This window comes from Pan paniscus, chromosome 10, assembly GCF_029289425.2.
Source record: "Pan paniscus chromosome 10, NHGRI_mPanPan1-v2.0_pri, whole genome shotgun sequence".
NCBI classification, from domain to species: Eukaryota; Metazoa; Chordata; class Mammalia; order Primates; family Hominidae; genus Pan; species Pan paniscus.
In genome coordinates, this window is record NC_073259.2 from 80,559,933 (window position 1) to 80,577,694 (window position 17,762).

The window sequence follows — 17,762 nt, forward strand, 5'->3', positions numbered from 1 at the left end:
TTAGTTTAGGTAACCAATCATTCTAGTGTGATTTACTGAATTCCCTGCTCTTATTCTGCTGGTATCACATACCATCTCTGTCAGCTATCACAGATATCAGTATTGGTATATCTGCAGTCCCTTGATCTGGTCCCTAGTTTATATGTTTATTTCTGCTCCAACATTACTGTCATAGGGCTAACCACTATAACTTTATAGTTTTGTTATTGAAAGAGATGATTCACCATCTTTTTCTATTTCAAAATTGCTGTTGTTTACTCTTTGCTAATCCATGTGAATTTTCAGATCAAGACAATTTCTGTGAAAAAGAAATTATTTTGAGAAGTTTGCAGGTTAATTTTAGGATATTTGACATTTTTGCAGTAACTTTTTCTAGCTTTCTAAAGAATATAGTTCTTCATTTTTACATCCTTGTGTGTTTGGTTAAGTTCTATAATTTTCTCCATGAAAACTCTGTACAATTTTGAAATTTTTCTTGTTTTGTTTTATAATATTTGTGTGTACTTTTCCTTTTGAGAGTAAGACTCAATAAATTAATTCCTTAAATTCAATTTTAGTAACACATATTCTTTTTATTTTATTCATTAATCTCATGTCAGAGATTAACTTAATGAATAAATAATCTCTTTGCTATATCTTTTATTGATTTTATATATTGCTTCTATATATTCTTTTAGATTTCTGTGAGAACTTTCACATCATCTTTGAATTATGATAATTTACTGCTTTATTTTTTAAATTTCATTTGTTCATTTTATTATACTTTTGAATAGAAATATTAGTAGAGTGAATTCTTATTTTCAACTTTAAGAAGAATGCATCTCATGTTTCACTATTGAGTGTATTTTTTAAAGATTGCCTTTATTGTTAATGGTCCCCTTCTTTTCCTAGTTTATTAAGATATCTTATTATTTTGAATAAGAATGAATGAATGCTAAGTAATATTAAATGGTTTTCCTACATTTGAGATGATTAAACAATTTGTCTCCACTATTAATGCAATTAATTATAGTATAATGTTTGCTATTAAACAATTATTAAATTTCTGGAATGAATTCTACTTAAATATTTTCTCTCTCTTCATAGAATCTATATTATATATAGATTATATTATTTATTGTATTATCACATATAATATATATTAACTTGTCTTTATATTAGTCTATATTATATATGTGGTATTTATCCCATCAATTATGTATATATTTGCATACATGATCATATGAAGGATATTGGACTATATTTTACATTGTCCAGTTTGCATATCAGTTACACAGCATCATAAAAATGTTGAAAAGCTTGTACTGATTTTCAATTCCTTTATAGTACTTTATCTAAAACAAGGGTAATATGTGACATTGTTTCCTTAAAAGTTTATTTGCCTGTAAAACTGTCCTGGATTGGTATGTGTGTTTGTTGTTGTTTGTTTTTGGTGTATTTCTTATTTTTAAACCATTACTTCTTCTTTAGTGACATTATGATTTTAGAGAAAATTCTTTTTTTTTTTTTTTTTTTTTGTTTGAGATGGAGTTTTGCTCTTGTCACCCAGGCTGGAATGCAGTGGCGTGATCTCAGCTCACTGCAAGCTCGGTCTCCCAGGTTCAAGCTATTCTCCTGCCTCAGCCTCCAGAGTAGCTGGAACTACAGTGTGCACCACCACACCCAGCTAATTTTTGTATTTTTAATAGAGATGGGGTTTCACCATGTTGGCCAAGATGTTCTCGATTTCCTGACCTTGTGATCTGCCCACCTTGGACTCCCAAAGTGCTGGGATTACAGGCGTGAGCCACCATGCCCAGCTGAAAATTATTTCTTCTAATCTGAGTTTTCATATTTATTAGTATATGTTTCTAGAATATTCTTATTTTAGTTTTAAAAACTTTTTCTGTAGCTATGTGCCCATTTTTAGTATTTGCATTATTTTATTCTCCTTTTCTTCTTTTTTACCTCTATTACTTTCTTTCTCGGAGCTTTGCTATTTTATTAGTTTTTTCATGGACTCTTTATGTTTTATTTTTTATCTTCTCAACCATTTCTTTGTTTTCTATTTGTTTTTTTTTTTTTTTGCTTTTATGTTTTATCCTTCTATGTACATTCATTTAATGGGACAGTATTGTTATGCTTCAAATTTCTTGAGTTGAATGCTTTCATGCAAATGCTATTTCCTACACTGTTGAAAGTTTTTGTTTTTTTGTCTCTGATATCTGTGATCCTCTTTGAATACTTTTTGGCCTCATATTATCTTGAATATAGACTACCCTGTTTGAATGCCATTACCTGAGAATACTGAAAAAACATACGGCCTCAGTGAAAGATATATGCTGAATTTCATGGCAGAGGATATTGATGAGTACCTGGGTATAGGCTGCAATCTCATAGTCTGGATTGCTGATTTGAAACTAGGAAGGAGTTGGTGGATACTTCTTTTAGCCAGGATCATATTTAATTTGCAATGGAAAAGTTATATCATCAACAACTAACAGATATGCCAACGGTTAGTTTAAATAATCTAGTTAAAGGAGATTAATGTAGTTAAATGACCTACATGTAGTTGTGAGAAGGAGACAAAGTCATGTGAAACAATTAGCTAGTGATTTAAAATAATTTGACAAATTGCTTAGTTCAGACTTAAATAATTTATGACTGCGGAGGAGACAAAAACATTGAGAGCTAACATAGTTGTGGAAAGTTTCTTATCTTTGTTTTCTTGTTGCTGGTATCTATGGTCCTCTTTGAATACCTTTTTGGTCTCCTATTATCTTGAGTATAGACCACCCAGTTTGAATGCCATTGCCTGAGAATGCTCAAAAAATGTACGGTCCCAGTGAAAGATGTATGCTGAATTTCTTGACAGGGGAGATTGACTACTGTGTACTCAATTTTCAGGGGCAGGGAGCTAGCATAGAAAGATGATATTGATGATGATGAAGATAACAATACCTACATACATTTTTGAAGTTTATTATATACCAAACACTGTACCAAGTACTTTATATGAATAATTTAAATTAATTCTAAGAAAAATTTTGATGGAAATATTATTATCATTATCATTATTATTAATGGTGGCAGTGTAGCTGTGTGGACTATACTATGGTATGGGCTTTTCCTGTGCTTTTAATAATGTATAGAGCTCAGAATATAGGATCACAAAGGATTAACATTGCAACTGATATAAATAAGCATGATTAAAACATAAGTGTGTAAGGAATGCTCATGGGATAATGGGAAGAAGAGCTTAACCAGTGTAGAAGCTGATTATCTGGTCACATGGAAAAAAGCATTGGTAAGTAGTGGTGAATCTCATTATGTATGGCCTTTATTACTACCACAGGACTTTTTTTTAAAGTAGAGATTTGGGGGGCAGGGGACTAAATAAAAATGATGATAGTGATGATGAAGATGATATCAATACCTATATACTTTTTAAACCTTAATATATGCTAAACACTGAGTATCTAGTGCTTTAGAATAATTTAAATGAATTCTCAGAAAAATTTTGAAATAGGTATTCTTATTATTAAAGGTAGTAATATAGTTGTCATCATCATTTTTATTGTTATGTTCTAATTGTAGATACTTAGATCATCTCACGTGCCTAAGTACATGACAGAACCAGGACTCTTAGCAGACATTATGCTTCTAAAATAATTATTAAAATTAGTCTGATGTGGCCCATAGGATGGATTCCTGAGAGTGAGAACCCATCTGGGGTTGTCTCTAGGAGACGGTGAAATAATTCAGCTATGCAGAGGTAGAGGCTTGGCCTCAGGAAGTAATAAATCATAGAGGTCTCCAAGCCTCCAAGCATGGGTAACTGAAGCAATGGGGCATTAATTCTGCTTTCTTGTATGGAATTAATTTTCTTTCCCCTTTCATTCTCTTTTTTCCCTTGTTCTATCTTCTCTTTCTGCCTTTCTTTTTTGTAATCAACTTGTGAGTAAGTGATATTCAGGATTAGGTATTTCTTTTTCTGTTCTTCAGATGCTAAATATAGCTATCATATTATTATGGAAAAAAAAACAGAAGAAAACATGTTTTTCAAAAAACCATGGAGGATTTAAGATATGCTTTTATTCCATACCAAAAGACATGCTTCAGGAACAAATCTTGTTAGAACATTGTTTTATTTCCACACATGTCCACAATTAGTGCAGAAACATCATTTACAAATTTACATTTTAAAAGTACTTTGATTTTGAATCAATAGACTAATCCTTTCAGTAACTCAAAAAGTAACAAGAAATTCTTACTTCATAATTCTTTTGCTAATCAAAGGACTCAACAACTGAGTGAATGGAAGCAAGTAACTTGGACAAAGCACCTAATCCCTTCACCTCAGTCTCTCCTGTATGTCAACGGAAAGTAATGATACATTATTTCTTAACTTCTTTTGTGCTGGAGGAGAGCAAACCATTAAGCTAAGACATTTGTAGTGTAGACTATATACTAGCCAAAGATTTCCTGAAAAGACTAAGAAGGAAAAGATTATTTTGTTTTGATGGATGTGCTACTTGTTAACTACAGTATTCTCATTACCAACTTATTTTAGGGACCTATCATTAGTTTACACTTGTGTGGACTTCTGCACTAAAAATGGAGCTACTAGGTTAGTCCAGATTTTCTAAGGAGGAGAAAACATTATATGCAAAAGATTTATTTGTTAAAGGAGCCAGAGAAGGTAGGGGGACCTGCCTTCAGACCACATTACAATTGACAGCCTTTGCAAGGAGAGAGGAAAGGAAGAGGTGTCAGGTTGATAGTTTCAGACTTTAGCTCAATTGCAAAAACACATTCATCCACACCAGTGACGAGTCATCTAGTTAGAGTTATCCATTGGCGGAGTCTCCTGTCTCATTAGAAAAGGTCTGCAGTTGTTACACTGTCCTGCTCAGTGACTGGCTAGGAGTAAACTGAGGAAAGAGTGACCTTTGTGATGGTAAATGCAGATGGTAAATGTGATGGTAAATGTGGCAGCTGTGAAAATGCTGTAATCCACATACAGTAATAAAAATATCACTATTTTCAATTTTGCTAGCCTTTTGTTCTTACTGAACCTGCCATAAAGAAGCTTTATGTCTCCTAGACCATAAACATGTCCTATTCTGCAAGTTCATATCTGTCTTCTATTTTATCCCTAATCCTGGGAATATGGGTCAGGCATTTCAACTATGTCCCATTGAATTAGGTTTTCCTTCTTCCTCTTCTGTGAGCATCTCACTGATTCCAAACTCTCAGTAACTCTAAGAATTTCCTTTATTTTTCTAAGTTCTTGCTATGCCCCATGTTTCTAGAGACAGTCATGTAAATATTTTGAATTGGGATCACAAGAGGTCATCTAAATTGGTTTAAATTATTGATTTTGGAGGTGGGTATAAGTGGGTTTCTAATTCTGGCTCCATTGTTTACTACCCATGTCAATTTCTACAAGGTGTGTAAACTTTATGCCTCAATTTTCTGACCTGATAAATAAAGATAGTAATATTTTCCTTTTGATATTATGGCCTTAGCATGTAGTACAAATAGTTAATGAATGACAGATACATTATTGATGACTTCAGCCAGGACTTATGGTGTGGTTTGGCCCTGTTTCCCCACCCAAATCTCATATCGAATTGTCATCCCCACTTGTCAAGGGAGGGGACCTGTAATCCCCACATGTGAAGGAAGGGAACTGATTGGATTATGGGGGCGGTTTCCCCCATACTGTTACTCATGACAGTAATCGAATTCACATGAGATCTGATGGTTTCATAAGTGGTAGTTTTTCCTGCGTGCTCACACTCACAAGAAGGTGCTTGCTTTCCCTTCGCTTTCCACCATGATGGTAAGTTTCCTGAGGCTTCCCCAGCCATGTGGAACTGTAAGTCAACTAAACCTCTTTCCTTTATGAATCTCCAAGTCTTGGGTAGTTCTTTATAGCAGTGTGAGAATGGACTAGTACAACTTACAACTTTTCTACACCTTTCCACGTCTTAAACTCCTAATTACGTTTTCAGTGGGTTACTTCAAACCTACTTCCAGTCTTTCCAACTCATGTTATCTTCAGACCACATCTCCTATATTATTGGAAAGTGATGGTCCATCACTTGTTCAGTATTTTTTGAGGGCCTGCTATGTGCCAGGAACAGTTTTTGGCAATGAGCGTATAATGGTGACAGACCAATTCCCCACCTTGATGGAGATTACAGTCTATTTTGTGCAATGTACTTTCTTAACCTCTGTGCTTTACACTTCAACATCTCTTATTTATCTTTTCTTATTTCTTATTTCCCTTTTCTGCCTCAGTCCTGTCTCAGAGTAGATTGTTGTTATTCTTTCCCAAGATTAATCTAAATTCTTATTAGCTTTCCTGGAATCTTGCTTCAATAATGATTTCTTGATTGACTGTGTCTTCAGTTTCTATCTCCACTGGGTCATCTTTTGCTTTGCAGAAAAAAAATTTCTCCCATTTCTACCAAAGAAAATCACAAACAAACCTTTCATGTGAATTTGCTTCTAGCTTTCTCTTTTTTTCCTTCTGTTTTCACTTGGCTTTCACACCCACAAGTCTATTTAAATAGCTCTCTCTTAAATATGGCCTACTATGGCCTTCTCTTAGCTATTATTTTCCTTGAAATCTGAAGCACTAATTCTTAAAACATGTCTTCTATGACACTGCTTATACCCAGTTTGCCTTCTGTTTTTTATCACAATATGTCATTTTTTTCTCTTAATGTCATTTCTTCGTTGATTTCAATGGATATTTGTTGAGCGCCTGTTACAAGCACTGAAGTGCAACTCATAAAACAGAATAAACAAATAGAAAACAATTATACGATTCTGTTTTCTATTTTTCTTACTAAAGCCTTAGAACTTTTCTCTTGGCAGACTCTCCCACTCTAATTCCCAATTTATCTATTCAATCATAACTTTCCACTGAATTTTATTCCTGTGGTTGAACTTGCCCTCTGTTCCTTGGGTTCTGTACCTGTTCCTCAAACAGCACATTTACAAACAGATGTTATTATATTCACCTCACCAGCACTTTCTTCTAAATTCTGTATATCTGCTAATGTCATCATCCACTCTAGCTTTAAAATACAAACTTATCTTTGCTCCATTTCTTAAACCTATCTCTGATTTTTATCATTGTTATCATTTGTTTCTGGTTACTTTACTTCTTCCTTGGAGTATCACAGTTAAGTCCCGACTTTTTTGAAAACCAATTTTCCAAATTCCTTATCCCTGGTATTCAAAGTCCTCTAAAAACTGTCTCAATCTTATTTTCCATCTAATCTTCCATTTTCTGGTTTTATTTACTGTCTTTCCATATAAACTTCCCTACTTGTGATTTCCACTTTCACGCCTATTTAACCACATAAAGTCTATTCCTGTCATAACATGCAAATGCCTTTTGTTTATCTTAACTCATGGAACCCTTATCCATCCTCCAAGGTTCAACACAAACAACACTTCTTTAGACCCTCGTTATCCTTTGTCCCTCCAGATATAACCTCTCCCTCTTCTGAAAACAGTAGAATACTTTGTCTTGTCATTCATTTTATTTTGCTTTGCACCTCATCTCACTTATGAGATTTTGAAATCCTCAAAGACAGAGACTTGTGTCATTTAGGATACCAAACATACCACCTTATTCAATAAGCATGCGCTAAAGAAATAAATTAGTTGAGAAGATCCCCCTCTCCAAAAGTGAGGATTTATCACTGAAGTATACCAATGAGGCAATAGACTGTATATCCTGGCTGAATAGCTCCTCTACAAGAACACAAAGTAATTGCTATGCATGCAGAATTTTCTCTTTCTCTGTTATCCATGTCTTACATTAAGGGAGCACCTCCTCTGAGCCAGACATAGGAAGAGGGTGGTACCAAGTCATGAGGACACAGTTTTTTCTCTGGGCATGTTTAATACCTCTGAGACTGATGTGCATGCAAATGGCTACAATGTAAAATAAAAGAAAATTTAGGTGGGAACTTACATTAAAAAGATATTCCAGATATAAAAATTGCTAAATGATGAATGGGTTTATAAGCATACTTTTGTGGAATATTCTCTATGAAACTTTAGAAAAATCAAGTAGATATCCTAATATATCCTTGAATGTTAGTTTAGCAAACAGTGATGAGTTTTCTAGAGCAAGTCTCAAAAATTAATAAATCTTGCAGAAATAGTATATCTACTTTTCATAAAGCTACTCGGGCTTCCTAAATGTCCAGTTTGTTTGACTGGGGCTGGAGTTTTGAATCACAAGGTAATGTAAGTTACAATATTGTAAACAAAGTTTGCTTGATAAACAAATGTTTTAAAGACTTGATGAAAAAGGATTCTGAGTTTTCTTAAAAAAAGTTTATAATGAGCTCTGCCTGTGTTAGGGGTTGTGATCTTTGTTATAATCCATACATAGTATGTGCTTAGTATATGTTGGCTAAACCATGACAGTTGGAGAGCCCATCTGTCTATGAAGTTCTATAAAATAAGGATTTTTAAATTTTAGCTTTGGAAAGAAAAGGCTAGTTAAACATAGAAGAGTGCATGCCACTCCAGAGACTATTAAAATGTTCAGATGGGTAACATAGTCATATTTTCTAAAACTTATTTGAGTTATACAATATAATATAATCAGGAGCTAAGTGATATTCTATAACTTTTGAATACTGATTGTACTTCTAGTTTTTCCTTCCTGTTACCACTCTGTCCAGCTTAATTCAGACAGGAAAATTGGTACATTCTTTATGATCAGAAAGCATTCTTGTGTCATTAGACCATGCTAAATTAATCGTTTTTATAACCTGACAAGAGACCAAGTCATCATTACCTGGGGGGAAACACCTAAATCATCTGAAGATGGCTATTCAGTGCTGAAGGAAAGTTTGAGTTGACTGCTTTAGATACTAAGTCTCAATTCCCAGTTGGCAATGGTCAGGTTTGCTGAAAAATGGACAGTTTCCACCCTCGGGATGGGTCAATTATACTGGGAAATGTATAGGAGGAGAGCTTGTCAAGGAAATTCAAGGAACAGAGCTGATATGTTCTAAAGGGAATTCTAACCTAGTCCTCAGATTGAATCATAAATGCTTATGTTTCATGGTCATATACAAATGTGCAGAAGATAAAGAGGAAGAAGCTAAAGAAAGAGCAATGAATGGAAGGTGTGAGAAGAAAAAAAATCAGAAAAGGCATAAAACGATTATATTTCAGCCTATCATTTGTTGAGATGAGAATAAAATACTGACTTGGGAGCAATTTTGATGGTGGTTGAAATTTTTTGATACACATCTTTAATGTTGATTCATAGTCTGAGTATTGCACTACATTCAAGTCCCAGAATTCTAACAAATCATTCTAGTAACAAACTATGGAAATTCATTGTTGTGTTGCTGGACTGGACAGCAGTCCAGTCCCTGGCTGAATGATTCTATATGTGATTCTTACGATTTTCTTGTAAAAAGAGACATCTTGCAAGAAATGAATTATTGCAGTTGTACATTTGTACTGAGTATGAAATGGGATGTGTAGTCATAAAGCAATTTGTAACCCCGAATCCAGGCTGCCATTTGTATTTAAACATTCATTGCTTACAATCCACTGCTCCATACCAATTCAATTTGGTCAAGTGTCTTCTTGAAGACTTATTTATATTTTACGTGAAGATTTGTTATCATCCATACTTAATTGTCATTCCTTGGAATGTTTCATATTGATTACGTACCTACCTTTTGCATTCATGTTGTTCTGCCATATTATAATAATGGTTCTCAAGATGAGCGAGACTCTTTTAAATTAGTATTTTCTTCTATTTCTCCAGTTATTTATATTGATCTCATATGTTTTACTTGCATATGGATGTATGCAGCTAAATACAGCCTCAAAAAGAAATAGGAAATAAAAATGATTAGACAATTTGAAATAATACTGATAGCTAACACTCCTATATGGCTTACTATTTTTCAGACCTAGTTCAAACTGCTTTACATGTATTGAGTTATTTAAGCTTTAGAACAGCCATATTAAATATAACTACTATTAACTACACTTTACAAGAGAGAAAAGTGAGGAGCAGAGAGCTGAAATATTCTTACTGAGTAAACATGGTGAGTAAGTAGCAGACTTAAGATTTGAACCTGGACAGTCTGACTTCTTGGTACTCTACTCTCTACTTCCACAATTAAACTTTTCTTGGTTAAGCAGTACATTCAGTACCTATTTTACTTCAAAGTTACATTTTAATATGATTATTTATTAACATGGGTATCCTTCCCTGAGCAAATTATGAGATTGTAAGTAAAAGAATCTTGTTTTATTAACTTTGTCATATATATTAGTTCAATAAAATATTGAGTACTCCTGAATTACAGCTTATCATTGCCCTGAGATATTCTTTCTAGAGGACTTCCATTTTGTGGTTGTAGGTTTCACACAAAACTTTAAAATTCACAAGACCAAAAAAATGAAATTGTTATCACTAAGTTGGATGTTGTTTTCATGATACTCCTGTTTCTTAATTATTTTTGAAAATAGAATAGCATGAATGAAGTAGACTAGATTTGAGTAAAACAACTTTACAATCATGATACTTTGTTGAAATTCTGTTCTTTTTATTACTCTTTCCTATAGGGTGCTGCTTTAATAAGAATGCTGGCTAATTTTATGGGCCATTCAGTTTTCCAGAGGGGTTTGCAAGTAAGTAAAATGCTTTTTATTTTCTTTTACATTTTTCCTTGTCAATATATTTCACAGCTTAGGAAATGGCTAATACAAAATTGCTGAACTTGGTGGAAAACTTTAAGATGTGTAAGTTAAGCAATGTCTTCCTATGTGATAAATGAAACTTCTAGATAGGATACTCACGATATCAACTGACAAAACTTGAACTGTTGAACAATTTAGAATCTGTTTGATTTGCATTTTTAAATTGAAGTAATTTTAAAATATGCCAGATTCTAAATGTTCTATAAAAGACTTCCAGAAAGACCGCCTTCTTTTTCTTCCATTTAAAGATTCAAATAAGGTGAAACAAATTTTGTTAGCATTATTCGAATTATGTATTTGAGAAATCTTAAGGCTATTTTTCAAATATATACCTTTTAGGTTTTTGTTATTTTGCTGTTGATATACATAGATTATTTGTTCCAAAGGTTTTTAATTGTTGTTATTTTAATTAGAAAATATGTTTTTCTTAAAGGAAGAAAAAGATACAGTTTTTATCATAATGTGTTTAGAGTATGAAGTATAGAATCTAAGAATGAATTCTTAGAAAAGGAAGATTATTAAACTTCTTAAAGCAGACACAAGTATATTGAAAAAACTTTTATTCCATTGAATCTGCTGGAGTAAATCATGCTCCTAGTAGCTGTGATTGATGAATTATTTATGATGCATTCTGCTACTTAGAAGTGTCCTTTAAAGTAAATTGATGTTCACCTGAAATACAATTATGCTAAGACAGAGAGAGCAATCAATCTTATCTGTTCTTAGTAAGCTTTTCATTTTGAAATTTAAATAAACTACATCTGGGTCCAGGTCATATTTTAGTAGTAGTATTCTATCTGTACCCCCAAATAAACTGAAAGATAAAATACAAGGCAAGAGTTAACTATGTTATGACAAACTCTCTCTATATACTTAACACAACAAAAACTATATATAAAAATAAATTTTTTGAAGAATAATTTCCCTGAGAAAATATTTTTACAGATTTGTTCCAGAAGGGTTTGAAATTTACTTTAATCAGCTCTTTCCATTAGGGACACCTTCAGAATAGCTGAATCCATTGAATCTATTTGCTGTATGTTAACAGCTCTATTCTGATCACATAGTTGGGAAAATCTTTTTTTCTCAAGGAGTATCCTTCATGAATATCAGCTATCTGGAGGAATGTCCTTCTTTATCCCCATTCCTTTGTTTTTCCCCATTGAAGTTGTAGCATGACAGTTTCAGAAAATATCTAACTGTTCATAAGGGCAACATAAATTGAATTTGATTTCTTCATAGCAAGTTGATGTGAAATCATTTTCTGTATAAAATTCTTATTGTTTTTCTTCATCTGTGTGTATGGATTTGCTCAGCAGATTGAATAACTACAGTTATATTATTTGGAAAGGATTATTATTTTGCAACATTTTTGTTCATCCTGTCATACTTTCTATGGTGTGCAAAATATATCAATTTTTAATACATTCTTTTCCACTGACCCACTCTGCTCAGTTTTATATGAAACAGTTAGAATATAGCCTCTGACTCATATCATATTAAACTTTCATTCCAAGCTTGTATTAATGTGTGCCTTTATGCTCTGATACTTGATTTGGTTAATTTTCAACTGAGGTACTCTATGTTTGTCAACACTGCATTTCATTTGCCTAGTGACATCTCATTGATCAGATAGATCTGTATCCTTCAGTACTTCGCTTGCAGCTTTATTTATACTCATCACTCAAACTGATTTAGTGTATCATCAGCAGTTTGGATTAGTTTACAGTAGATCCCTACATCTAGGTGATAAATTATCATCTCTTGTGCATGAAGATGTATGGGATACATTTTGGAGATGACCTCCTGAATAGACACTTCATGTCATGGTGCTGAGTGGTCACAGAGTTGATATTAATGTGCTTCCCGTCCAGAAGGCCCTGGGGAGTCTTGGTTTACAAGTTGTTGAAAGAGGTAATCTAGGCTGTCAGCACTTATCTCTGCTGGAAAACCTATGAATTGTTTTTACATTAACCATGGTTATTTCCATGTTGACAAATCAAAGTTTACTATTTGCAATTCCAAATTGCAGATAGTGTGTTTTTCATATATGTTTTTATTCTCCCCCTTTTTTTTCTCCTTTTTACTCTTTTTCTCTCTTGCTCTGTTTTCTTCCTTTCTTCTTTTTTTCTGGACTCAGACCTTAAACTTCATGTTCCACATAGGAACAATGTCTTAATGCTCTTTCTTCTTGATTTATTATCTACCTGAAATTTGTGTTCTCTTGCAATTTATATATCCTTACGACCCACCTTAAGGTCTTTTGGAAACAAGGTAAACTAATACATACATGTATATGCGTGTGTGTATATGTATATGTAATATAGAAAGGTAGTAGGTTTCTGGGTTAGTTCACATACTCATATTTAACTTATAAAGTATCGGTGTAGATTCAACTACATTTTCAATTTTTTATAATGTTTTGTATGGGAATATATTTTAAATTTCAATTTAAACATATATTTTTCAGCAGGAAGAGACTCTAGAGGCTTTCCGAGAAAAATTTTGTTTCTATAGTCATATTACCCATTGGATCAGCTATGAGAAAGTTTAGGAGAACAATTTCTTACTGAACAATCACAGCTTTTGTTGGTGATTTGTTGGCGATACCACCAGCAAATTAGCTTCCATTTTAATGTTTTAATTGAAAATGGAACTGACTGAATTGAGCTTGAACATTTCTGTGGTTAGATTATGTGTCACTAATAAATATTTTTAAATGCAAAAATGTTTACATTTTTGCAAATTCTACATGTCTACTGTTCTATGTAATCCATTTCCCAAAATGATAGCAGGCATATTTTGAGAAACATGAGGCAATAGAATAAATAAGGAGAAATAATTCTCATTTCTATCTCCAGTTAATAGTGGTTTTCTGCAAGTCACTAGACCTCTCTTGACCTCTGACATTACAGTTATGAAATGTTTAAGAGCTGAACTAAATACTATAAGATTCCTTTTATCTTTTATATTCTCTAAATCTAGGATTACTTTAATGCAGTTTACTAGTTAGACAATTTGGGTCTGATATATTTAATTTGGGACAGCTGTTTTAATTTGATGGACACATTTGTAAACTAGATATGCAAGAGTGAGTGACTCCCTTTTTTTTGAATCTTTAATCATTTGAATATTAAGACTGTATTATATGACTATCAATACATATAGAACTATAACTGTAGTCAAACCAGATCAGCATTTTTGTAACCGGGAGTTTTTGCTGGTAATAGTTTTATTTTGCTAGTATAAGGAAACAACTTATATTTCCTTGGCTTTTATTTACTTGTTCACTTTCATAATTGGCTCTGGATACTTTATAATTTTATGATTAAGCTACAGTGGTTTTAGATGTTATATGCTAAGAACTGTTGAAATTTCTTGGTGATTTTCAGTGTAAGTTCCATCTTCTAATGTTGAAATTTCTGCTTGAACTCTTGAAATCTGCTGAAACCAATTCTATTTATTGGTTTTGCATTTAGGTATATTGGAGTTGGTTTTGAGAAGAGCCAACATCCTCCTTGATGAGTGACGTTACAGGGAACTCAAACAAGGGGAATTTACTTTTTCAGAGACAAGAAAAGCTACCACAGTGGCTCAGTGAAATTTAGACCTTCGAGTCCTGCATTCCGATTCTGCATCCTACACTTTCCTTGTCAATACCCTAACTCTCACATAAAAGACCTAATAAATCCATGACATTTACTTGAGTTGTAATTTTGCCACTCAGAATTTTAAATCATAGTTTTCTTTTTGGATACATTGATTCTAAGCCTGTAAGAGATACATGATTCTTTTCACATAGTCATAGATCTCTGGTTCCCTGCCAAACCTTCAGCTGAGAATTTAAAGCACTAAGATTGTTGTTTTGGTTTTTGTAGTCTCTCCAGTCCAGTCAGAAATAGCCAAGCCTCTCAAAGACTTTGTAATTCTCCATTCTGTTATAATGTTCTATTGAAACAGTTATTTGTTTTCCCAATGCTTATTCTTCAGTTTAGGAAACTATCGATGATCATTTAAGAAGCTGTTTTGGCCCTGAAAATGATTAACTATCATGATCCTATCACTCATTATTAATGCCATTACCTTCTTTAAATCTAATCAAGGCAGGCAAACAATTGTAGATAACCATCTCTGAGGGTCTACAATCACTTCTGGTACATAATTCTGTAACATACTAAAACCCGTAGTAATATTTCAAGCAGAAAGGGAATTAACATTGGATATAGTCATTTTCTAAAACTGTTGGCAGGGTTATGGAAGTAAAGGTCAGGAAAGCCACTGCCAGCCTTCCAGAAATAGAGACATTTGGGTTTCATAGGGAAGTAATACACATATTCTCAGCTGCCTAGAGTACACCTGAAAGCCACTGGTAATACTTTACCCCTGCCTTCTGCCAAAGCCCACATGCCTGCTCTCTGCTATCTGAGCAATGACAACTCCTCCTTCTTTACTGCTATCCATATCTTTTATGTGTGCTTTTCATTTTGCAGAACATACAGTTGAACCTAACTAGCAAAGGATTCTTGGAAATGTAGCATTCAAGCTTCTAACCCATACAGTGCACAAGAGTATAGATGGCAGGGGAAGTGGTGGTGAATGGCTAACCGTCTGACACATTTGATCCATAAATGTCTTTGTTCTATTGATTAAATATTATTTGCATTATTTTTACAGGTTGTTTTATTACCATATGGAGATTTAAAAAGTATTAACTCCTTTATTCATCTCTTCTTTAATATTGTATTAAGACCATATGATACTTCTCTAGCTAGAGCAGAGAATGTTCTCAGCTGATTTCAACAATTTTACCAGGACATATGATGAGAGATATAAGGAAATCAAATCAACAATTACCACATTTTACTAACCTCATAACTTCAATCCAGTTGCTTGTGGTCTGTAATCTCCAATTTTCTCTTTGAATGAGTTGATTTGATTATATCAGGATGAATCAGTACCAGTAATATATAAAATTTGTAAATTTCTAAAGTGATTACTCATAAAATAAGGATCTGGAAAAAAGACAGGAGTTTACTACTGTGAATAATTGTTTTGCTTTTTGATTAACTTACGAATTTAGCCTTTGGTTTGCGTAATCACAACTGTAGGATCCTCATTCCTACCTCCCCAGGTGGGCCAATCCTCCTGGGATAAGTTGCCTAAATTGCTTTTGATTTAAGACCACCTCTATATAGGACATCTGGAAAGCAAGATTATGTGTTCTCCCAACCCAGGACTTTCTCCTAGCAATAATTCCAGAGAGTAATGATGACTAAGAAAACATCTGCATAATACATGACCTATTGCAACTTAAGCAGAGTCAGTGAGAAATGCAATAGGCAGGTTGGCAATAACCAGAAACTGTCTCTTGCACAGAAGCTCAAGTTACACATTTTAAATGTAATATCATTCTTATCTTTAGCACCGCATTTTTGTTTGTGGTATACACATCTCCAAATTCCTTCCTAGGTCATTTGTAAGGACAAGCTAGCAAGATCACTCATGGGTTTCATGCCTATTTAATATTTATATTATTGGAATCTGGTTTTGTCATTAAAATGTTGCAAATATAAGTAGAGTCCTTACTAATGTAACATTGGGGTGGAATATATGCAGTGCAACCCCACTTCTATCCTCTCTTCCTCTTGGACAGACTTTAGGACCCAGTGTTGTTGAATTTCCCTTTCTGTGTGGTACCTGGAGTATAAATATACTGCAATTTTGCCCTCATTTTTTTGTCTGTCTCTGTAGAAGTTCTTAGTGATTTCACATATCTCCCTGAAATATTCCCTTCTCCTATAAATAAATATTTTATCTAAATTCCTTCTGTAATAAAAATTTCTCACCTTACAGCATCTTTTGGTAATTCTTGCATCTTTGACTTACACGGTTCTTAGTGCTTACATGCATATACATTACTATTCGTCCGTATACAACAATGCTTATAGTTAAAATATTCATTTGATCAATAAATTAGAATCTACTTCTTTAACCTTATTTTTATAATTTAAGTTCAATAGCTCAAATCCTGATTCTACATAAGTAGAATAAGTCTTACTTTTAGAGTAAGTAATTCAAGTAATTATTCTTTTGGATATATATCTTTACATGGCTTGGATTTTTCTTATTTTTTTTATGTTTTAATCTCCCTAATTACATTTTTTTTCAGATTTTTCTGGAAATAAAAATTAAAGCTGTAATTATGAAATCCTCACATAAAATTGATTGGCTAGGTAGCTATTAAAAAAATAATTAGTACCTGTGCTATGGCTTTTTCTTTCAAACAAAACAATATTGTTTTAATGATTTGAGCCTAGTAGTACCATTCTTCATGTTGTTATGAGTCAACACCAGGGTATTGAAATTATAAAGAAAGATCATTATTAAGCTTGATATAAACTCAAAGCCTAAAATCCCTGTCAGAAATTGAGTCACCTTCCTGCTCAAGCAGTGAGGGTAATTCACCATCATCTAAAATATGGTTGAATAAAGAAAGATTTATCTTGATTAGTATTTAACTGCTCTTTTCCATAAGGTAACCTACAACAAGATGTTTGGCTCCAATTATCAGGGTGGAAATTGCTTATGCAAATCAATGTAAGGCAATGAGGTGTGGATAAAAAGCAAAAAGGAAATATCATTATTATTGGTTTGTGCTCATAAAATTCTGATAGCCTGAAGGTAATGACAGGCACAAAGCCATAGGGATTATTAGTAGCAACAACATACTCAATAACTTGTGTTCCAATGTGGTGTTATGTGGTAACATGTGTATGCAGGATTTTTAGTTGAAAACTGCAGGCTTACATTTGTGACAGAGTGTTTTGTCCCTTACATGTAGGTTTTCAGATAAGTAAAAAGTCAGAAAATCATAGAGGAGCAGAGACAGTGTGTCAAAGTTAATTTTCTTTCTGAAGAGATAATATTGTGTTTTTATCCAGATGGCAGCTGAATCATACTCAATCTAAAATGAATGACCATAGAAGCTTTTGCTCAAATGTCTCCTAGTT

The 17,762-nt window shown here is 33.2% G+C and overlaps 1 protein-coding gene across 1 annotated transcript in view; it reads left to right on the top strand.

Moving 5' to 3' along the window:
* The window catches only part of TRHDE (thyrotropin releasing hormone degrading enzyme), a 396,236-nt gene that overhangs the window by 259,219 nt on the left and 119,255 nt on the right, over positions 1-17,762 (top strand). Inside the window, exon 7 of the mRNA XM_003832902.6 lies at positions 10,618-10,683. Coding sequence (XP_003832950.4) covers positions 10,618-10,683 — 66 coding nt within the window. The remainder of the gene's footprint in view (positions 1-10,617; positions 10,684-17,762) is intronic.